Source organism: Trichosurus vulpecula, chromosome 4, assembly GCF_011100635.1.
Source record: "Trichosurus vulpecula isolate mTriVul1 chromosome 4, mTriVul1.pri, whole genome shotgun sequence".
NCBI classification, from domain to species: Eukaryota; Metazoa; Chordata; class Mammalia; order Diprotodontia; family Phalangeridae; genus Trichosurus; species Trichosurus vulpecula.
In genome coordinates, this window is record NC_050576.1 from 106,613,071 (window position 1) to 106,632,054 (window position 18,984).

An 18,984-nucleotide genomic window follows, 5' to 3' on the forward strand; every position below is an offset into this window, starting at 1 on the left:
TTAAACCACACTATGAAAGGAAATAGTCTCATAGAGAGGAAGAAGGTTCAGCAGATAGAAAGCAGTGGGGGAAAAAGAAGGTTTCATTCTTTTAAATAAGAAGAGAGAATGAGAAAAGGAACAAAATATAGCCTCTAAGAAAGCGTTATGCAAGTAGAGAAGTGCCTTAGCAGACCAGGATGTAATTGATGAATGTGGTATGAACAGTCCAAGTTGGGACCAGCTGCAGTGTTGTCTGACCCTGCTGATAACAAGCACTAGCCAAGGTTTCAAATCCCCCTGGCTTGGCAATGTCCTTCTGGTGTAGAACTTTGCAGTAAGAAGTCCCAGTTAAACTGCAGATAGATTTGAAACAAAATACAACACAACTGTGTTGTGAGCTGTGTGTGAGCTGTTCGTTGTTTCTTTAGTAAGTTTTCTTTTGGTCCAGGCCTGTGATTTCATTAATGTGGGGAAGTCTCAGTGAGGAAACTCCTTCTACCAATGCAAATCGGTAACTGGTTTCAGAGTTGCTTGAAGCACTTGTTAAATTCCCCAAGTTTGGAGTTTCTTTAATGATACAATACTCCTTGCTTTCTCAGTTTATTTGGTCATTTTTCTGTCTTATTTTGAAGATTTCATATACAGTTATAACCAGTTTATTTAGACTCACACGGTTAATTTCAACAGCTTGTTATTTCTAGCTGTCTACTAAAGTGCCAAGTATGTAGTGGGTATTCAGTAAATGTTCTGAATTAAATTTAGCTGGAGCTATCTTAAAAAAATTATTGTTAAAATTTTATTATAAACCTAGTAACCATCAACAAATATAACAAAATATTCAAATGTATTAGCTGCAAGGAAACTGTTGAAATTAGCCACGTGACTGAGTCTAGAATAAACCATTTACTGTTAATCCATGAAGACTTTAAAGTGAGGCATTAGAAGAATGACATTGTATGAGAGGATGAGGGGGGAGGCAAATTCTGCTTTGATAACCTGACAATTCAAAACAAACATCCCATTTCCCTTTATTCAATATTGTCTTCCTTTAAGCAAATGTTTCCTTGATTTGCCACCCTTTCCAAATCAACTGGAGGGGCTGTTTGGAGCAAACAAAGAGATCTCTGGCACTACCATAAGAAATGTGCAAGAGGGCTGAACTTCAGAGACTGGTCTAATTTAGGCTGGCATCCGAACAATGGACAGAATGATTAGGAGCCATCCTTCATCCCGGGGGGTTGAGGGGAGGAAGGGACCCTAAAGATGCACACATATTTGAGGGCTTTAGATAGCCCAACTTGAACAACTGACTGAACAGCAAACAAGGGAATGCACTCTCAGAACCCTGGTGTCTTCCACATCAATAGCTGAGAAGAACAAAGCAGGGTCCAGAGGAGCACTTGGTGCAAAAAGTTTCATGAGGTGCCCATCAACTGGGGAATGGCAACTAGGTGGTGTAATGGAAAAAGTCCTGGACTCAGAGTCAGGAAGATCTGAATTCAAATCTTCCTTCAGATGCTTACTGAGCCTAGGCAAGTCACTTACTCTCTCAGCCTCAATTTCCTCATCTGCAAAAAAAGGACAGCAGCACTTACCTCACAGAGGTGTGGTAAGGATCAAATGAAATAAAAAATGCAAAGCACGATGCAAACTTTAAAGAACTGTAGAAATGCTAGCTATCATTATTGTTGTTATGGTACATGAATATACTGGAATACTACAATATTCTGCCATAAAAAATTATGAAAGGGATGGGTTCGGGGAAACCTGGAAAACTTGTATAAACTGACACAGTGAAGTGAGCAGAACCAGGACAATAATTTATACAATAACAACAATGTAAAGACAAACAACTTTGAATAACTGAAGAATTTTGATCAATGATGAACCACAGTTCCAGAGGACTGATGATGAGCTATGCTTCCCCACCTCTTGACAGGCAGAGATGCAAAAGAGACATACATTTGTGGACATGACCAATTCAGAAATTTGTTTTGCTTGACTATGCATATTTATTACAAGGGGTTTTTTTCCCCCTTTTAATCAGTGGAGGAGAAAAAAATAAATGCAAATGAAAGGAAAAAAATACTAAAGAAGATCTGACAAACCACATGAAGCAACAGAGACAAGGCATAAAGATCAAGAGTCTGGTGACTTGATCAAGCCCGGAAGGAAAGAAGAAACAGAAACTCAAGTTGTACTGGCAGCAATCTGCACTTTGTTAAACCACCATAGTCAATCCCTTATCTGTTATATTGACCTGAGTATTTAAAATACACCAGGGATAGGCAAAAACTAGCCCAAATGGACTTGGCAACTCTTGGAGACTAAGCTACAGCAGATGAGGATTTGTGCCCCTTTCAGAAGCCAGTTGGCCTCATCCAGCTGCACAAGATCTGTTACTTATGCTGAAGTGCTCCCTCTACTGCCCCATCACATACTACATTGTATTTTACTTGTCTAAAGCATCTGAAGATACGCACCTTGTGAGCAGGGATTTGGGTCAGTTTTCATTCTGCCTCACATCTAATTGGCACTTAATAAATGACTGCTGAATTTAATTGAATTGCTAGGGATCCCTCTATCAAGCCAGCCCCACCCTTACCTCATAACTATATAAAGTCTATCCTCAGACCTAAGCACCTTCTAAGGAAGAGGGTATGTCAAACTTAGGTAATTGATGAGTAACTGATGGCTGCTTCCAAGGAAAAACTTCCAAACTTCTGCTCCAATCTTAAGCTCTAATTAATTGTTCTAATTAACAATATCACCCTCTCTTCTCTCTCTTTCTAGAAAGGGAGCTAAGGATAAATTTAACTTCTTTTTCTTCAGAAAACAACAACTCTGATTACAAGTGCTCCTCCAAAGTTTCCCAAAAAAGAGGTCAACATCATTCTCTTCATTTCAAAGTGGAGGGAATACAAACATAGAAGGGCTAAGGAGCTCACATAAGGTCTTCTAGCAGAGCAGCAATACTGAAGTCAGAAACAGAAGCAAGGTCCCCTACTCATTTAACTCTCCTCTGTTCACTAGGTCACATTCCCCTCGACTTCCGACAGCTGTCTTTGAGAACTCACAATACATTTTAGCATTAAAGAAACAGCATTACCTTCCAGTCTACTAAAAGCAGGGGCAGTATGTGTCAGACTCCACTGATATATTGTTTACATTTGCTCAACTCCTTTTGTTCCGCCCTCTTTTTTTTTCACTTTTTTGTTACAAGAGATATTTTGCTGCATAAGAGAAGGGGGAGGGATATATTTGGAAATGAAGCTGATATAAAAAATGTAAAATGTTAAAGCAAAAAGAAAGTAGATACATAAGGCTGGTTGTAGGGAAAGGGGGAGTGTGGTGTGTGTGTGTGTGTGTGTGTGTGTGTGTGTGTGTGTGAGTATTTTGTACCTGTATTAAAACATGGTGCATTGTCACCTCCAATTCTGCCAAGATGTGGGCAGGGTCCTCACTGTCCTCATGGACCTCCAAGTCCTCCTCAGGAATGGTTTCCCACTTGCCCTGGTGGGAGGCCAGAGGGTGCACTAGTTCGTACTGGCCGGGCAGCGCCAGGCTGACCCGAGTCTGATTCCCATTAGTGAAGTGGAGGCGCCGTCGCTTACAGCTGTCCTCACTGCCCTGCTTGGTGGTGGGCAGTATCCGCTCCCCCAGTAACATGTTCAGCAGCTGACACTTTGCATTACAGTCCTGGCCCAAGATGAAGATACAGGGAAGGCAGTTCACCATTAACTGGAGGTACTCTTCTTCACGAGGTGGGAAGGAAATACAGCTCAGGTGCCCTAGGGTTCAACAAGGAAAGAACATGGAGGGAGAAAGAAACAGAGATTCCATTAGGATGCCAGGGTTTAAAACGAGAAACCAGTAGGGCTTTGTCAATTTTAAAAATCATCAGAAAAATAGCCTGGCCTATTAAAATAACTTTCAAAGGGATTCCAGGAACACTTCATAGGATTTTTATCCCTGATCATAATCTGTGATTTCTATCCAGGGTAAAGTAACAGTAAGCTAACCCACCCATCTCTTCTCATATAGATGGACAGTCTAGAAAGTGTGCCACAAAAATTAATTTATAAACAAATACAGAGTCAACAGAACCCAGCTTCTCAAGAAAACAAAGCTGGCTAGAACATGCAAACTTCCAAGTAGAATTCAAGTCCAACAATGAGAAAATCACCTACCTATCCAAAAGGGAAAATCCAATGTACGTATACATCCTTTATGAATTTCTTTATTTCTGAAAAGTTTATGCTATTGTCACCATTTATATGATAGATTTATACATATGTATGTAAATGCATATGCATACAATCCTATGCATTTAAATGAGGATAAATTTTAGTAAAAAATAAGCTCTGGAGGCTTTCCCAGTTCTCTCCCGGTCATGCAATTATGACGACACAGCTGTTAGCCCCTTCTACAATCAAAAAGAGACCAGTTAAAAATCAATACCAGTTTCATGAGATTATATTGCTTCAGTTCAAAGCTAGTAAGACTGAATGAGAACAAGAGGGCAATGCCTTGCAAAATAGAATCCAGCCATATCTAGAAGATGTGAACTTTCTCTCCAATCTCTTTAAAAACAAAACAAAAACTCTTCTTCTCTGTCACCATTCTCTCTAAACAATCACTGTTCTCAAGATGGCTGTTTTGCTTCCCAAATAGGTTCAAACACCAGAAGGGCAGAGGAAAAACCTTCCTAAAGCACTTTGTTAAACCAAAGCAAGTGGGGGCCATTTTGTGAAAGCCAGCACAGGTAGCCTGCCTTTAGCTCTGGGTTGATGTCTGGTTCTAGCCCTCTCCCCATTCCCACTACTGCCACACTAGTCAGGCTGGTCAGGACAAGGGCCACCAGGCGAACACAAACCTCCGGGCCTTTAGATACACAAAAAGTACAGTTCTAGAGATGCAAGACCCCGCCCCCAATGCACTCATCCAAACTGAGATTCAGGGGCAGTGCTCACTCACAGGGCGCTCCATCTGGGAGCGTCAGGCCTGTGCTGTAGTATTGGACAAATACCAAGCTGTTCACTTAGTACAGTGTAGTTGGAGGAAAGTTTGGCTCATATATGGTGTCACACTTCCAAATGAACCAGCCTGGCTCTGAAGTACTTCTGGCTGATCCCCATACCTCCTTCTCCCTCACATAATTCTGCACTGATATGAGAAGCACAAAACCAAAGCAACGCCTTCAATAAATCTGTTCTCATCTTTGGCAGGGGAAGCCTCCCCATAGTATTCCTTCAAGCCCCTTCCCTTCATTTTCATAAACAAATCAACCTGATTAGAATTTCATCAGCAATGGTAGAAATGAAAATGCCAGAGAAGAGTAGCTTGACTAAGAAAATCAGGCAATGCTCACTACCCCAGTGGAAAGTTCTCTGGAAGACAAAAACACATTTACTAATGCCTACTCTGTGCAAGGTGGGCAAAACACAATGACAAGTTATGGTCTCTTTCTTTAAAACTTGAGGGCAAAGGACACAGGCCTACTTATTCTTGTATTCACTTTGCAAGTGCAGATGGAAACCACTTGGGTCAGAACCTGCTTGTGGCCAAAAAAAGTCTTATACACAACAAGACAGAGGAAGACACACTTTGAAGCGGCCAAATGAGTGGCAAAATCTAAAAGAGACAGTCCTCCTAAACACATTTTTCATTTCAAAATGAAGTATGAATAAGGGCAGGAAAATACTGACCCCTTACTTGTCTTGCAGAATTTTAAATACAACAAAAGCCTCAGCCTGAGCCAACAAGGAACCCATTAGGCTTTCAGCACTCCCCTAATTCACCTAATCTTTTTTTTCCCAGACCTCCTCTAATGAATAGCCTGTGTCTAGGATTCTTACTCACACCCTAACTGACCTCTAATGAGAAACAGATGACCTACAGGGTCCCTTTCAACTTAAGATTCCATGTCCCAGTGCTGAAAAGTACAGGCTTAAAACTGAGATCTGTGATTACTGAGTAGAGAGCAGTTAAGAAACCAACACCAACTAGAACTATGCCACTGCTCTGGATCAGCAGGGAGAGGCCTAAAATACTCTGAGGCGGTGACCAGTATATGGGGAAGGCAGAAAAACACAGCCCATCTGCCAAAACCACAGCAGACACGCCTGTTTTATTCATCTGGCCTCTACCATCCCAACTACCATCCCAATTCCTGATACTGAAATACTTATCCACTGTAAAGAAACACACTGAGAAATCAGACCAGAGACCACTAATAAGGAAACTTCCATTTTTATTTGTATTATTTTTTAATTTAGTGAGATTTTTATAAGCAATGAGAGTATTCACTGGAGGAAGTCAAGAGAACATCACAATAAGTAGGCCATAGCTAACTTGCTGAGTGGTTTTCTCCCTGAGTACTCAATCTCTTTGCTTCTCTCACCTGGCTTTTTTAAAGCTCTTGACCATAAGAAAATTAGGCAGAGGCATGGAGACGGAGCTCCCCCTTAGGAGCTTCTGTGGTCAAAGGTCAAACAAAATAGAGATTTTTCACTATTGGCTTGAATGACTTCGTAAGTTATCTAAAAATTTATACTACCAAGGATCCTTTCGGACCCACTAGAACTAAAGACCAAAGGACTGCTGAATTAAATAAAGAAGTCTTCCTATTCATTTAAAAAAAAAAACTTCAGGTACAATTTAAAATCTTCAGGCTGGCAGTGGGAGGGAAGAACAAAACCTGTTTCTGACCTGGAACAGCTGCTTTATAGACAGTTAAAGAACTTCCAAGTTAATCAGGTTTCCTTTATAATTAATACAACAGCATCTGCATATGGTACTGCCAGAAGGTAACAGCATGACTTCTTAGGGGCCAGTTAACACTGCCAACTCCCAAATGTTTTCCACCAACCTCCCCTGCTAGTGGAGCACAACTGTGGTCCTCCAAACAAGAGAATAGGAAGCTAAAAAAGCCCTCATCCCAGTCCCTCAGTCCAGTATCTATAAATGGACCTCAAATTCTTCATGTATAAAATGAGAGAGGTAGGCTAAATCTTCTCAAAGTTTCCTTATGTTTGTAAAAGCTTAGACGTCTCTTCAAAGGCTGTCAAAGCAATTAAATTGTATCTCTACTGTTACCACAGAGGAAAAAAAAAACAAAAATTCAGAGAGAAAAACCAGGCTTTAGACTTTTTCCCCCTAAACATAATAATAATAACTAACATTATATAGTACTTTAAGGTTTGTAAAGCGCTTTACAAATATCTCTTTTTATCTTCACAACAATCCTGGCCAGTAGATGTTGTTATTATCCCCATTTTACAGATGAGAAAACTGAGGCAGACAGCAGCGTGGTGACCTCCCCAGGGTCACACACAACCAGTAAATGTCTGAGGCTAGATCTGAATTCAAGACTTGCTAACTCCAAGTTCAGTGCTCTATCCACTAGGCAATCTAGGTGCCTTACGAAATTCATGAAGCTGCCTTGATGTAATGGAGCAGTAGAATTGTGAGAACTGGATTTGCATCCTGCTTCCCACTAGTTGTGATAAAAGGCATCACTTAAAACTGCTCTGAGCCTCTGTTTCCTCATCTGTAAAATGGAGTTCATAGGATGAAAGATTTAGACCTGGAAGGAACTGTAGAAATCCTCTGGTCTAACCTCATCATTTTATAGATGAAACTTAAGGCTAAAGGAAGTTAATTGACTTGGCCAAAGTCACCTGGTAGTAAGAGGCTAAGCTGATACGTGAAGCCAGGTCCTCTAACGTCATCATTAGACCGTTTTGCCTCCTTAATACTCCTCATATTACTATACAGAGCTGTTATGAAGATCAAAGAAAGCCATGACTGGGTCTGTTAGGGGAGTTTAGGTAAAAGTAGAGTATCTCCTAAGGGATTATTTCTAAGTGGACCAAATAATGCCCTAGGTCTCAGTCACTGCATAGAGAAATAACAATCAATTCCACTCAATTCAACAAGCATTTAGGACCTGTTTGCAATATTCCAGGCATCACACTAGATGCCAAGGGCAACAAAACACAGATCAAACAGTCCCTGCCCTCAAACGGCTTATATTATGCTAGGGGAAAACAACCTTTAAATAACTAAGCAAATAAAATACAAGATACAAAGTTAAGTTCAAAGTCATGTCTTGGGATTGAGGGGGAAAGGGAGGGGCGAGAAGAGCACTAACAGCTGGAAGATTCAGAAAATGCCTTCTATAGGAGGTGTCCCTGGAGTCTGGGCAGGTTTTACACAGAACTCTACATAGGCTTCAGAAGGTAACCATTAAACTCCATTTCCCAATCTAGGGCCTCCAGCAATTTCATACTTGAGAAGTTCCCAACTCAAACCAGACCAGTGCAGCCCTCTGGACCAGAAGTACAGTTGCCAAGAATCAACAGAAAAATAGGGCATAAAAAGGCCATCGTCATCAGAAGGTCAACATTTCATCACAACTTTGTGATTGCAATGAAACGCCACCTTGAATCTCTACAGAACTTTTCTTAAGAAAATGCATTTCATATCAGTTCTCAAGAGAATCTTAAGCTTCAAGTTAACATTTTTCCTCTTAGAAACAAAAACAAAGAAGCCATACTACTATCCTCCATGTGATAACTAGCAGCAACCTATTGCCAATTAGGTTACTGGTATAAGTCAGCAAATAAGGCAGTCACTTTTTACAATAGCAGGAATGAATCTGTATTGAGCCATTCTTATTGTACCAATTGTGTAAATCTGTGAGATACTGGACAGTGTTCAGAATACAGGTTGTGACCATGGGCAGAGTAACCTGACTACATAGAATGGAACCTGCTACCTTAGCCTTAGGTTTTTATTGAAACAATAGACAATATATTTTGATTTGCCATTTTAGTGAGAGCTCTGAGGTAGCTCAGCTTTGTTCACTAAAGCATTTATGTAAATTTCTATACTTGTAGGCAGGCCTAATTTTGGACAGCCCTGGCCTAAAAGGTAACATATTCTAACTCACTGAACTAATCAGTCCTAGCACTTTCACAAAAATTAGGCTGTGATGTTTTGTTTCCCATGGACTAAGTATGCCAAAAGAGAAGGAAAGGAAATACTTCAAATGGGAAATACATTAATACTGCCTGGCAGCACAACCTACTGTCATCATTCCTACCGCAAGCTCCAAAATGGCAAGCCACAAAATCCCTGGCAGCCGAGGCAGGCAGAAATCCTACTATCCTTTATCATTTTCAAACAAGTCCTCTGAGCCCTGAATTATGGGGAAAGGAGCCAACTTTGAAGGACAAAAAACCAGACCTAAGTTTGGATAGTCTGAGTTTTGGAAAGTTTAGGTTTTCAGAACCTACTTCTGATCAAGCAATACTCAAGGTGTTGTAGGTTGTAGAAAATGAACCTACAGCAGGCAACATCTGTGTTAGAGACACTTGTACCAATTACCTTTTTGAGTTCTAACTTCTTTCAATATCACTGCCCCCTAACAAAAAACACCTCTTCCTCACAGCAGGGAAACTGCTTAACAGATCTGCTCTAGCACAATTACCCACAGGGACCTACCTGGAGCCAAGTGTCCACAAGCAAAAAGACAGAAGGGGATGTTCCAAACACCCAGATTATTTTCCTCTTTGCTACCACGGTGCCCATCCCAGTAGGGGATCAGTATAGCTTTCTGACCCCCTTTCTGTGGGTATCAGGCTTCTAAGCTCATAAAAACTTTGTTTCTCCTCAACTTTTCCAATGCACACTGAAATTAGGAAGTCTGATTGCAGTGATATCTTCTATTTTAGATCAGTACAAACCCTGTGAGGAAAAAAGATATTCCAAAGAACAAATGAACACCACATATATATATATATGGTGTTCATTTGTTCTATATATATATATATATATATATATATATATATATATATATATATATATATATATATATACATGAAATAGCTCTTTAAGTTGGCTTTCAAAGGGCAACTTTTATTAGCATCTGGGAGGAGGCAGATTCTTCTCTAGCTCCCTACCCTGTAGGAGTCATCTGAGTTCAGAAAAAATTAAAGCAACAGTCAATTGACAAGGACCTGAAGCTGGCTTTCAGGTGCTCCCTGTATGTTACTGCAGCAGATTCAGAGTAAGAGGACCAAAAATGGCAGATGAGGAATAGGGGTGTATTTCAAAGGATACAGTGAGAGAAGCTATTCCCTTGAAATAAGCCATGGAGGACTTCTGTGAAACATATATATGTCAATTTCCCAAAGGTATCTCTCATCTCATAATTCAGAAGAATGACCCAAAGGACCACTCAAAAAAGTGCAGCAAAATCTGGGTCTCAGAAAAAGAATAAAAGAGGGAAATTTCATAAAACAGGAAAATTGCAGCATGACCCACCAAGGAAAGCAAGCAAGAACCTAACTGCATCTATAGCTTGTTTTTTGTTTTGTTTTGGGGGGGGCAGGGCAATTGGGGTTAAGTGACTTGCCCAAGGTCACACAGCTAGTACATGTGGCAAGTGTCTGAAGCCACATTTGAACTCAGGTCCTCCTGACTCCAGGGCCGGTGCTCTACTCACTGCGCCACCTAGCTGCCCCTGTATCTGTATCTTCAACATCCCTATAGAGCTAAGTTTTCACATCTTCCCATCTAAGACCCTAAGACAGAGAGAATCGACCCAAAGTCAGACTGAGAATCCAGATTCTCAGTTCAGCATCTGCTCGTCCGACAAGCATAACCCCACTCTTCAAGTACCAGTCTCCAAAATAAGCCAATGTTTTGTAACCAGAATAGGAGAATACTGTACATTAGCAGGCAGTAACTGGTAGAGACAGCTAGGTGCTGAGCCTAGTCAGGAAGACCTGAATTCACATAGGGCCTCAGGAGCTTACTAGATGGGAAACTGAGTTAACCTCTATTTGCCTCAGTTTCCTCATCTGTAAAATGGGGATAATAATACCATCTTTCACCCAGGTTTTTGTGATGATAAAGAGATAATATTTGTAAAGTGCTTTGCAAACCTTAAAGCATTATATAAGTGCTGGCTGCTATATAACTGAACAGCAGATGTTCACTGATGCAGAGGACTCTTCATGCTAAGTCTGACTCTGAACTGGTTTGTAGGTATTCTCACAGAATCAGAAGCAGATATATCTTCCAGGCCCAGAGAAACCCCTGCCTCCTCCAAAGTAGTGCAGGGCTGTTCCTTGCCATACACCACCCAAGTTACTTCTATGCTTTGGGCATCTCCCACTTCCCTTCCCACACCAACACAGTAAGGGCTAACAGAGAAGGCCAGTTGTTGATACAGAGGCAGCTGAAGCAGGTTCCCCCCAGGGGTTTCCTGTGTATCAAACACATTGGTATCTCAGAACAATTTTCTCCCATTACTTAACTTTGGCACATCAATGAACAGGAAGGATTGATTTTCTCCCTTTTTCCTGCTTGTTCCTTTTTAAGTGCCCTGTTCTTTGAGGTTAAAGCCAGAACCAAGGTTGTATGGAATATTCCTGAAAAGAAATAAATCCCACACTGGTTTATTCCAAATCCCTCTAACTTTGATAGAGAAAAAGCTTATACTTGTACACTTGCTGCTTCTCTGACACAGACTTAGTTTCTTTTCTGAAAGGCTGGGTCTGATAAGCAGATTCACAGCAACTATAAATTCATAGCTCATTCCTCATTAGGCAGCAGGGGATGAAAAAGGAGATTAATCTCAAACCAGTCTAGCCTGCATGGACACAAAAGCTCTTGGTCTTAAGGAGCTTAAGTTATCTTCTGATCCTTTTCAAATCTGAGGAGTAGAAGATAAAATTCTATTTTTAAAAATGCGAATTTTTCAAAAGGAATCTAAGGTGCTTTTATAAATGTGTTAACTGGACTAGACGTCATCTTTCAATCCAGATGTTACATTATTAATTTGGATAAATTAAAAGAGAAAAATATCCTAAAGCCCTATCTACTGTCTATCCTCCTACCCCAATGAAACTACCCCCAAGAATGGAGGCTCCCCTCCAGGCACCTGTCATATATAAGGTAAGGTTTGGGATGGGTCAGCATAGAGACCATAGAGTATATCCAATTGGCTCACAAAGCCTGCTGAAGGGCAGAATGGGGAATAGACCTGGATTTCACTGATAAAGAACTTCCTCTCTCAATGCAGATCAGCAACTTCCTTGAAACATACAATCTTAGAGTTAGTTGCCTCAACCACTAAGGCAGCTAAAGAGGACAGAAAAAAAAATACAACTTTTTTAAATGGGTACTCCAACTTGTAGTGAGAAAAATTAACTTTTAGGAAGTTCTGTATAATATGGTAAAACTCAGTTTTAGAATTGGAAGGGACCTCAGAGGTCATAGGCCAATACATGCCTGGAAGAAATCCTTACCATAAAAAACCCAACACGTTAAGTGGTTGTCCAGCTTCTGCTTGAAGACATCCACAGTAAGAGGAAACTATGCTTCTCCCTGAGGCTGCCCTCTCCACGTTGGGGCAGCTCTAAATGTGAGGAAGTATTTCCTGACTTCAAGCTTAAACTGGGCTCTTTGCAATTTCTACCCAATGTTCCTGGTTCTGCTTCCTGGAACCAAATAGAACAAGTCTTCCTTTCAAATACTTGGAAAGCTACCATGTGCCTGAGTCTTCTCTTCCCTAAGGCTAAAAATCCTCCTTTCCTCCAACCAATCCTCTTATGACATAGAAGTAAACAAGAATTTATTGAGCCACTACTCTGTGCCAAGCACTGTGCTAAGAGCAAGGACCAGGGCTGGGGAACCTGCTCTAACCTCAAAGAGTCTACAATCTAACAGAGAAGACAATGCTTATATACAAACAAAGATGTAGACAGGATAAATTGGAGATAATCTTAGAGGGAAGGCACTAGCATTAAAAGAAACAAGGAAAGGTTTCTCACAGAAAATGGAATTTTAGCTGAGATTTGAAGGAAGCCAGGGAGGCCAGAAGGCAAAGATGAGGAGGGAGAAAATGCCAGGAATGGAGAAGAGCCAGTGAAAACGCCCAGAATCAAGAGATGAAGCGTCATGATCAAGGAATGGCAAGGAGGCCACTGTCACTACAGCATAATAGTACATGGAAGGGTGTAAGATAAAAGGAGACGGTTAATGTAGGAATTGGCCAGATTATGAAGGGTTTTAAAACCCAAATAGATTATTTAACATTTGATACTGGATGTAACAAAGAACCATGGTGGTTCCTTATTTTAGTCAACCCCATTGGACTGGCGGGGTGGGAATGATGTGTTCAGATCTTGCTTTAGGAAAATCACTTAGTTAAGGGGAAGATGGCCTGAAATAAGGGAAGATTTGTGGAGGCAGATCCACTAGAAGGCTATTGCAATAGTCCAGACGTGAGGCGATAAGGGCCTGCTCCAGGGTATGGTAACATCAGAAGAGAGGAAGAGTTGTATACAAAAGATGTTACACAGCAACACTGCTATGACCAACTTTGACAGACTCAGCTCTTCTCAGTAATTCAGTGATCTAAGACAACTCCAAACAGTTCATGATGGGAAATGTTATACATATCCAGAGAACTATGGAGTCTGAATGCAGATTGAAGCTGACTATTTTTCCTTTTTGGGGGGGGAGGGGGGTTTTCTTTCTCATGGTTTTTCCCTTTGATTCTAATTGTTCTTTACAATATGACTAATGTGGAAATATATTTAATATGATTGTACATGTATAGCCTATATTAGACTGCATGCTGTCTTGGGGAGCAGGGAAGGGAAGGAGGGGGAGAAAATTTAAAACTCAAAATCTTATAAAAGTGAATGTTGAAAACAATAAATAAATAAATATTTAAAAGAAATATTAATAAATATATTAATAAATATTAATAAATAAATATTTAAAAGAAAAAAAATTGTTACAAATCTGGAGTTGAGGATTATTCAAGCTTGGATGACCCTAAAGATCAGTAGTGCCCTCAAGAGTAATAAAAAAGTTAGAAGGAAGGGAAGGTTTGGGGGGAAGATAATGAGTTCATTTTGGGGCATATTAAGTTTAAGATGCATACAGGACTTCCAGTCCAAGATATCTGATAGACAATTGGAGATGTCAGAGTAGAGGTCAGAAAAAAGGTTGGGGCTGAATAAATAGATCTGAGCAGCATTTGCATAGAGATTATAACTGAATCCATGGGAGCTGATGAGGATCCTCAAGTAAAAATAATACAGAGGGAGAAGAGGGCTCAGGGATAGAACCTTAGTGGTTAGTGGATGGGACCTAAAAGAAGATCCAGCAAAGGAGACTGAGAAGGAGTAGTCAAGCAGGCAGAAAAATGGTTGCCCTCCTCTAGATTCTCTTCAGTTTATCAATGTCTTTACCAAGGTATTTAAAACTGAACACAACACTCCTCTTGTCTTCTAACCAGGCCAGAGTGCACACAGATTATCACCCCCTTTTTCCTGGAAGCTATACCTTGATTAATGCAATCAAAACTTCATTATAAGAACCCACAATGGAAACTGTTGAATCTTCATACCCTGAGCAACTGGCTTTCAGAATTCTGCAGCACCATCTGGCCCCCAGGGAGCTTTTTTTCAGTGAGCTTGACTTTACAGGACTAGCTGAAGGTTATTATTATGCATTAGATATATCTCCTATGTCTTCCACTCAGAGTGGATTTCTAGAACCTCTCTTGTACTAGAACCAAACTCTAAATTTGGCAAGATATGGCAGATAATCTCAGGATGCCTCCAGTTTAGACTAAAACCAGGCAGGGCTCAGTAAAAGGAAGAAACGGGTCAAAGATAGAATGGCACACCATGTCCAACTCCCCTCTATAAAGAAGCATCTCTTTAATGGACTTCCTATTCCTGGGAAAAATAGGACACCCCCTGCCACCGTGGTCAACAGAACAAAGAGACAGTGAAAACCAATCAGGAGGTCTAGCCTTCATTACTCTTCACTTGGTTAAAAAAAAAAGTTACACAGTTTATAACCTCATGTTAGCATCTCTGTAAATAAGCTACATCACATGTAGCTTGTAGACACCTGACAATAAAATATTTCAGAACAGTAATCTTCCTGTATAGATACTAGTGAACTATACAAACAAAATCATTATAATGATTCCTCTGTCTTGGAATGGGTGAGGTTAATATGGCCGGTAGTACTTCCACGTCAGTTCTCATCATGTCTCTTCATCTCTGATGGTCTTCCTCACGATCAGCCATTATTGCCATGTGACTGTAGGCAGATCACCTCACCTCTCTGGGCCTCTATTTCCTCATCTGTAAAATAAGGAGCTTTGACTGGATAACCACTAAGCTCTAAATTTATGGACCTACATCAATTGGGGAACGGCTGAACAAGTTGTGGTATATGATTGCAATAGAATAATATTGTATTATAAGAAATGATGAGCAGGTGGACTTTAGAAAACCTGGAATGACTTACATGAATTAATGCTGAGTGAAGTGAGCAGAACCAGGAGAACATTGTACACAGCAACAGCAACAGCAACAGCAACATTGTATGATGACCAACTTTGATAGACTTAGCTCTTCTCAGCAATATAATGATGGCATGACAATTCCAAGATTCATGATGAAAAATGCTAACCACATTCAGAGAAAGAACTATGGAATCTGAATGCAGATTGAAATATACTATTTTCACTTTTTTTTGTTTTTTTTCTTTTTTCTTTCTTGTGGTTTTTCCCTTTTGTTCTGTTTCTTCTTTCACAACATGACTAGTATGGAAACATGTTTAATATGACTGTACATACATATAACCTATATCAAATTGCTTGCTGTTTTGGGGAGGGGGGAGAGAAAAAAATTTGGAACTCAAAATTTGACAAAAATGAATGTTTCCTTTTAATTGGAAAAAAATACTGTTTACTAAATAAATAAATTTATGGACCTACAGTAACTTCGGAAGTAACAAGTCCTCAAACTGGAGCTGTTTAGGCAAAGAATGGAAAACTACCTGTTGCAGATCCTGTAGAACAGGCTAATGCTTCAGGGAAAGACTAGGCTGGGTGACTTCTCAAAGGTCCTGGCTCCTTAGAGATTCTCTTATATCACAATCTCCACCTCACATCACAAGACTGCTTCAGCTAGAGAAGGTAACCCAACTATGGAGTCTTCCCTCCCTAACAAGCATCCTAACTGGCTGTATACAATAGGGGCCTCCACTTTCTCTCCTCCCACTCTCTTTTTAACCCTTTACAATCTGACTTCCAACCTTATAATTCTACCCAAACTGCTCTCTCCCAAGTTACCAGTGATCTCTTAACTGCCAAATCCATTAGCCTCTTCTCAATCCTCATTCCCCTTGGCCTCTCTGTAGCCTCTGACACTGCTGACCACTGTCTCCTCCTTAACACTCTCTTTTCTCTCTAGTTTTTTGGGAAACCATTCTCTCCTGGTTCTCCTCCTACCTATTTGACCAATCCTTCTCTGTCTCCCTTGCTGGATCCTCCTCCAGATCACATTCTCTAATATAGGCATCCCTCAGGGTTCTGTCCTGGGCTCTCTTCTCTTCTGCCTCTATACTACTTCACTTGGTGATCTCATCAGCTTCCACAGATTTAATTACCATCTCTATAATAATGATTCTCAAATCTATCTTTCTTGCCCTAATCTTTCTGCTGATGTCCAATCTCACATACCCAACTGCCACTTAGACATCTTGAACTGAATGTCCAGTATATAGCTAAAACTCAACATGTCCCAAACAGAACTCGATATCTTTCCCCCTACATCTTCCCCCACCTCCCCTGTTACTATAAAGGGCAACACCATCGTCCCCCCCAGTCCCTCAGACTTGCAACCTAGAAATCCTCCTGGAGAGTGTGGACTCTCCCTTACCTCCATTCCCATACCCAAGCTATTGCCAAAGCCTGTCTATTTCACCTTTGCAGCATCTCTCAGATACGCTCCCTTCTCTCCTCTGATACTGCCACTGCTCTAGCACAGGTCCTCATCACCTCACAACTTGATTATTACAAGAACATGCTGGTGGCTCTGCCTGCCACAAGTCTCTCCTCACTCCAATCCATTCTGTGGCAACTAAAGTGATTTTCCTAAAACTCCGGTCCAATCATGTTATCCCCAGCCCCAATCAAAAAACTCCAGTGGCTTCCTATTGCCCCTGGGATCAAATCCAAAATGCTAACCTCCTCCAACCTTTTCAGTCTTCTCACACCTAACTCCCCCAGCATGAACTTTTTGATTCAGTGACACTCTCCTCCTAGTGGTTCCACAAACAGGACACTCCATCCCTGGCTCTGAGTATTCTCTCTGGCTATCTTCCATGCCTGGAACACTCTTCCTCCTCTGCTCCAACTACTGACCTACCTGGCTTCCTTTAAGTCCTAACGAAAATCCCACCTTCTACAGGAAGCCTTTTCCAACACCCTCCCCCCTTAATTCTAGTGCTTTCCCTCTTTTAGTTATTTCCTATTTATCATCTTGCTTTGTATATATTTCTTTGCATACTGTCTCCCCCTGTTAAACTGTAAGCTCCTTGAGGGCAGGGACTGTCTTTTGACTCTTTTTGTATCCCTAGCACAGAGCACAGTGCTTGGTACATAGTGGGTGTTTAATAAATGTTTTTTGATTGGCTGGAAAATACTCTGGCACTAATGAGGCTAATATTGATGGTTTGGCCAAGCCAGTTACTTTCAAACAAGGAAAAATTAGATTTCACTGCATTATTATATTGGTCACTAGGGCAATAGGAATGTAGCATACGTATGGGCCAGTGTAAAATGCATCTTCATCATTCAAAAAATGAGTCACTATATGTAGAATTGCAAGTCAAAAACATCTTTGTACCACCTCCTAGAATAGTAAACTAGCCCCCAAAGAACAAAATCTTAGCAGGGACACAGGGAAACAGGACTCAATGTTAGTAGGATCACAAACTAGTACAAATTTTTGAGAATATGGCAATAAACAATAAGTTTCACATAACTAATTATACCCTTGGACCCAGTGATTCCACTGCTAGGGCTTAATCATTTAAAAATCACCCCAAATGATCTATATATCTACACAAAAATATTCACAACTGTTTTGTCAAAGCAAAAACTGACAAAAACCTCTACATTCAACATGGAGAAAGGATGAATTAATTCATGGTACATTCATGTGATTTTAAAATAGTAGACACCATCACTGAAATAGACACCATTAAAAACAGTAAAGAGAAAAATAATTTTAAAAGAATACAAGGATCTATATTAAGCTACGCAAAGCAATAATGGAAGAATCAGAACCATCTACACACTGACAATATTTTTTTTAAGTAATGCAACTTCAAGTAGACTTGGAAGGAGACAGGGAGCAAATACATTTTTTGTTTGCTATTAATCTAGTTACTTCTTTGTAAGATGAAAAGGGGGTTATGTTTGGTTTTATTCCTTACTTTACATATGTTTGTTTTTGTTGATGGCTATTATATTTGTAACAAAATTTTAAAGAATAGCATCTTTGTAATCAAAGAGCAATATGATTCATTTCATCTATATAGTTTCATTCCAATTTCTATGAGCCATGTAAAAAAAGCACAAATAAACAGTCCCAAAGCCTACGGAAATCATGCAACAAATTAAGTTTAAGGTAAAATCTATACCTTAACTTTCAGTTTCCTCTAAGTTTGGTTTCCACATGGGAATCTGTTTTTTGCAGTGAACTTTAAGATTCTGCAACAGGCAATATTTTTGGTTCCCTTAGCCTCATGAGAAAGGAAGCAGCAGAACACAGAGGGGCAAAAGAAACTGCCAAATGTGAATTAAACAAAAGCAAATTTGGGAGTCAAGTAGAATTTTTGTAGTTTATGACTTTGGAAAATTTTGCAGGGGTGAACTAACCATATCACAAAGCTTTTGATAAGTGTGGGTTTTTCTTTTTCTCTTGTAATGGCAGGAGAATAGAAAGAATTATCTGGCCTCTTTTGATGGCGGAGTCAAGGCTGTCCTGAACCAGGGGAAACAGATTATCCTGGAAAAGGCAGATTAGGAAGGGAAAGGCAGCAAAGAGCCATTGTGCTTTGGTAGGTCATTTCCTCACAGGGAGCTTGAGGATGCAGCAAGCT

General features: G+C 40.3%; 1 protein-coding gene across 1 annotated transcript in view; it reads right to left on the reverse strand.

Moving 5' to 3' along the window:
* The window catches only part of DSTYK (dual serine/threonine and tyrosine protein kinase), an 89,846-nt gene that overhangs the window by 34,422 nt on the left and 36,440 nt on the right, over window positions 1-18,984 (reverse strand). Inside the window, exon 5 of the mRNA XM_036755529.1 lies at window positions 3,385-3,773. Within this exon, the coding sequence (XP_036611424.1) occupies window positions 3,385-3,773 (389 nt within the window). The remainder of the gene's footprint in view (window positions 1-3,384; window positions 3,774-18,984) is intronic.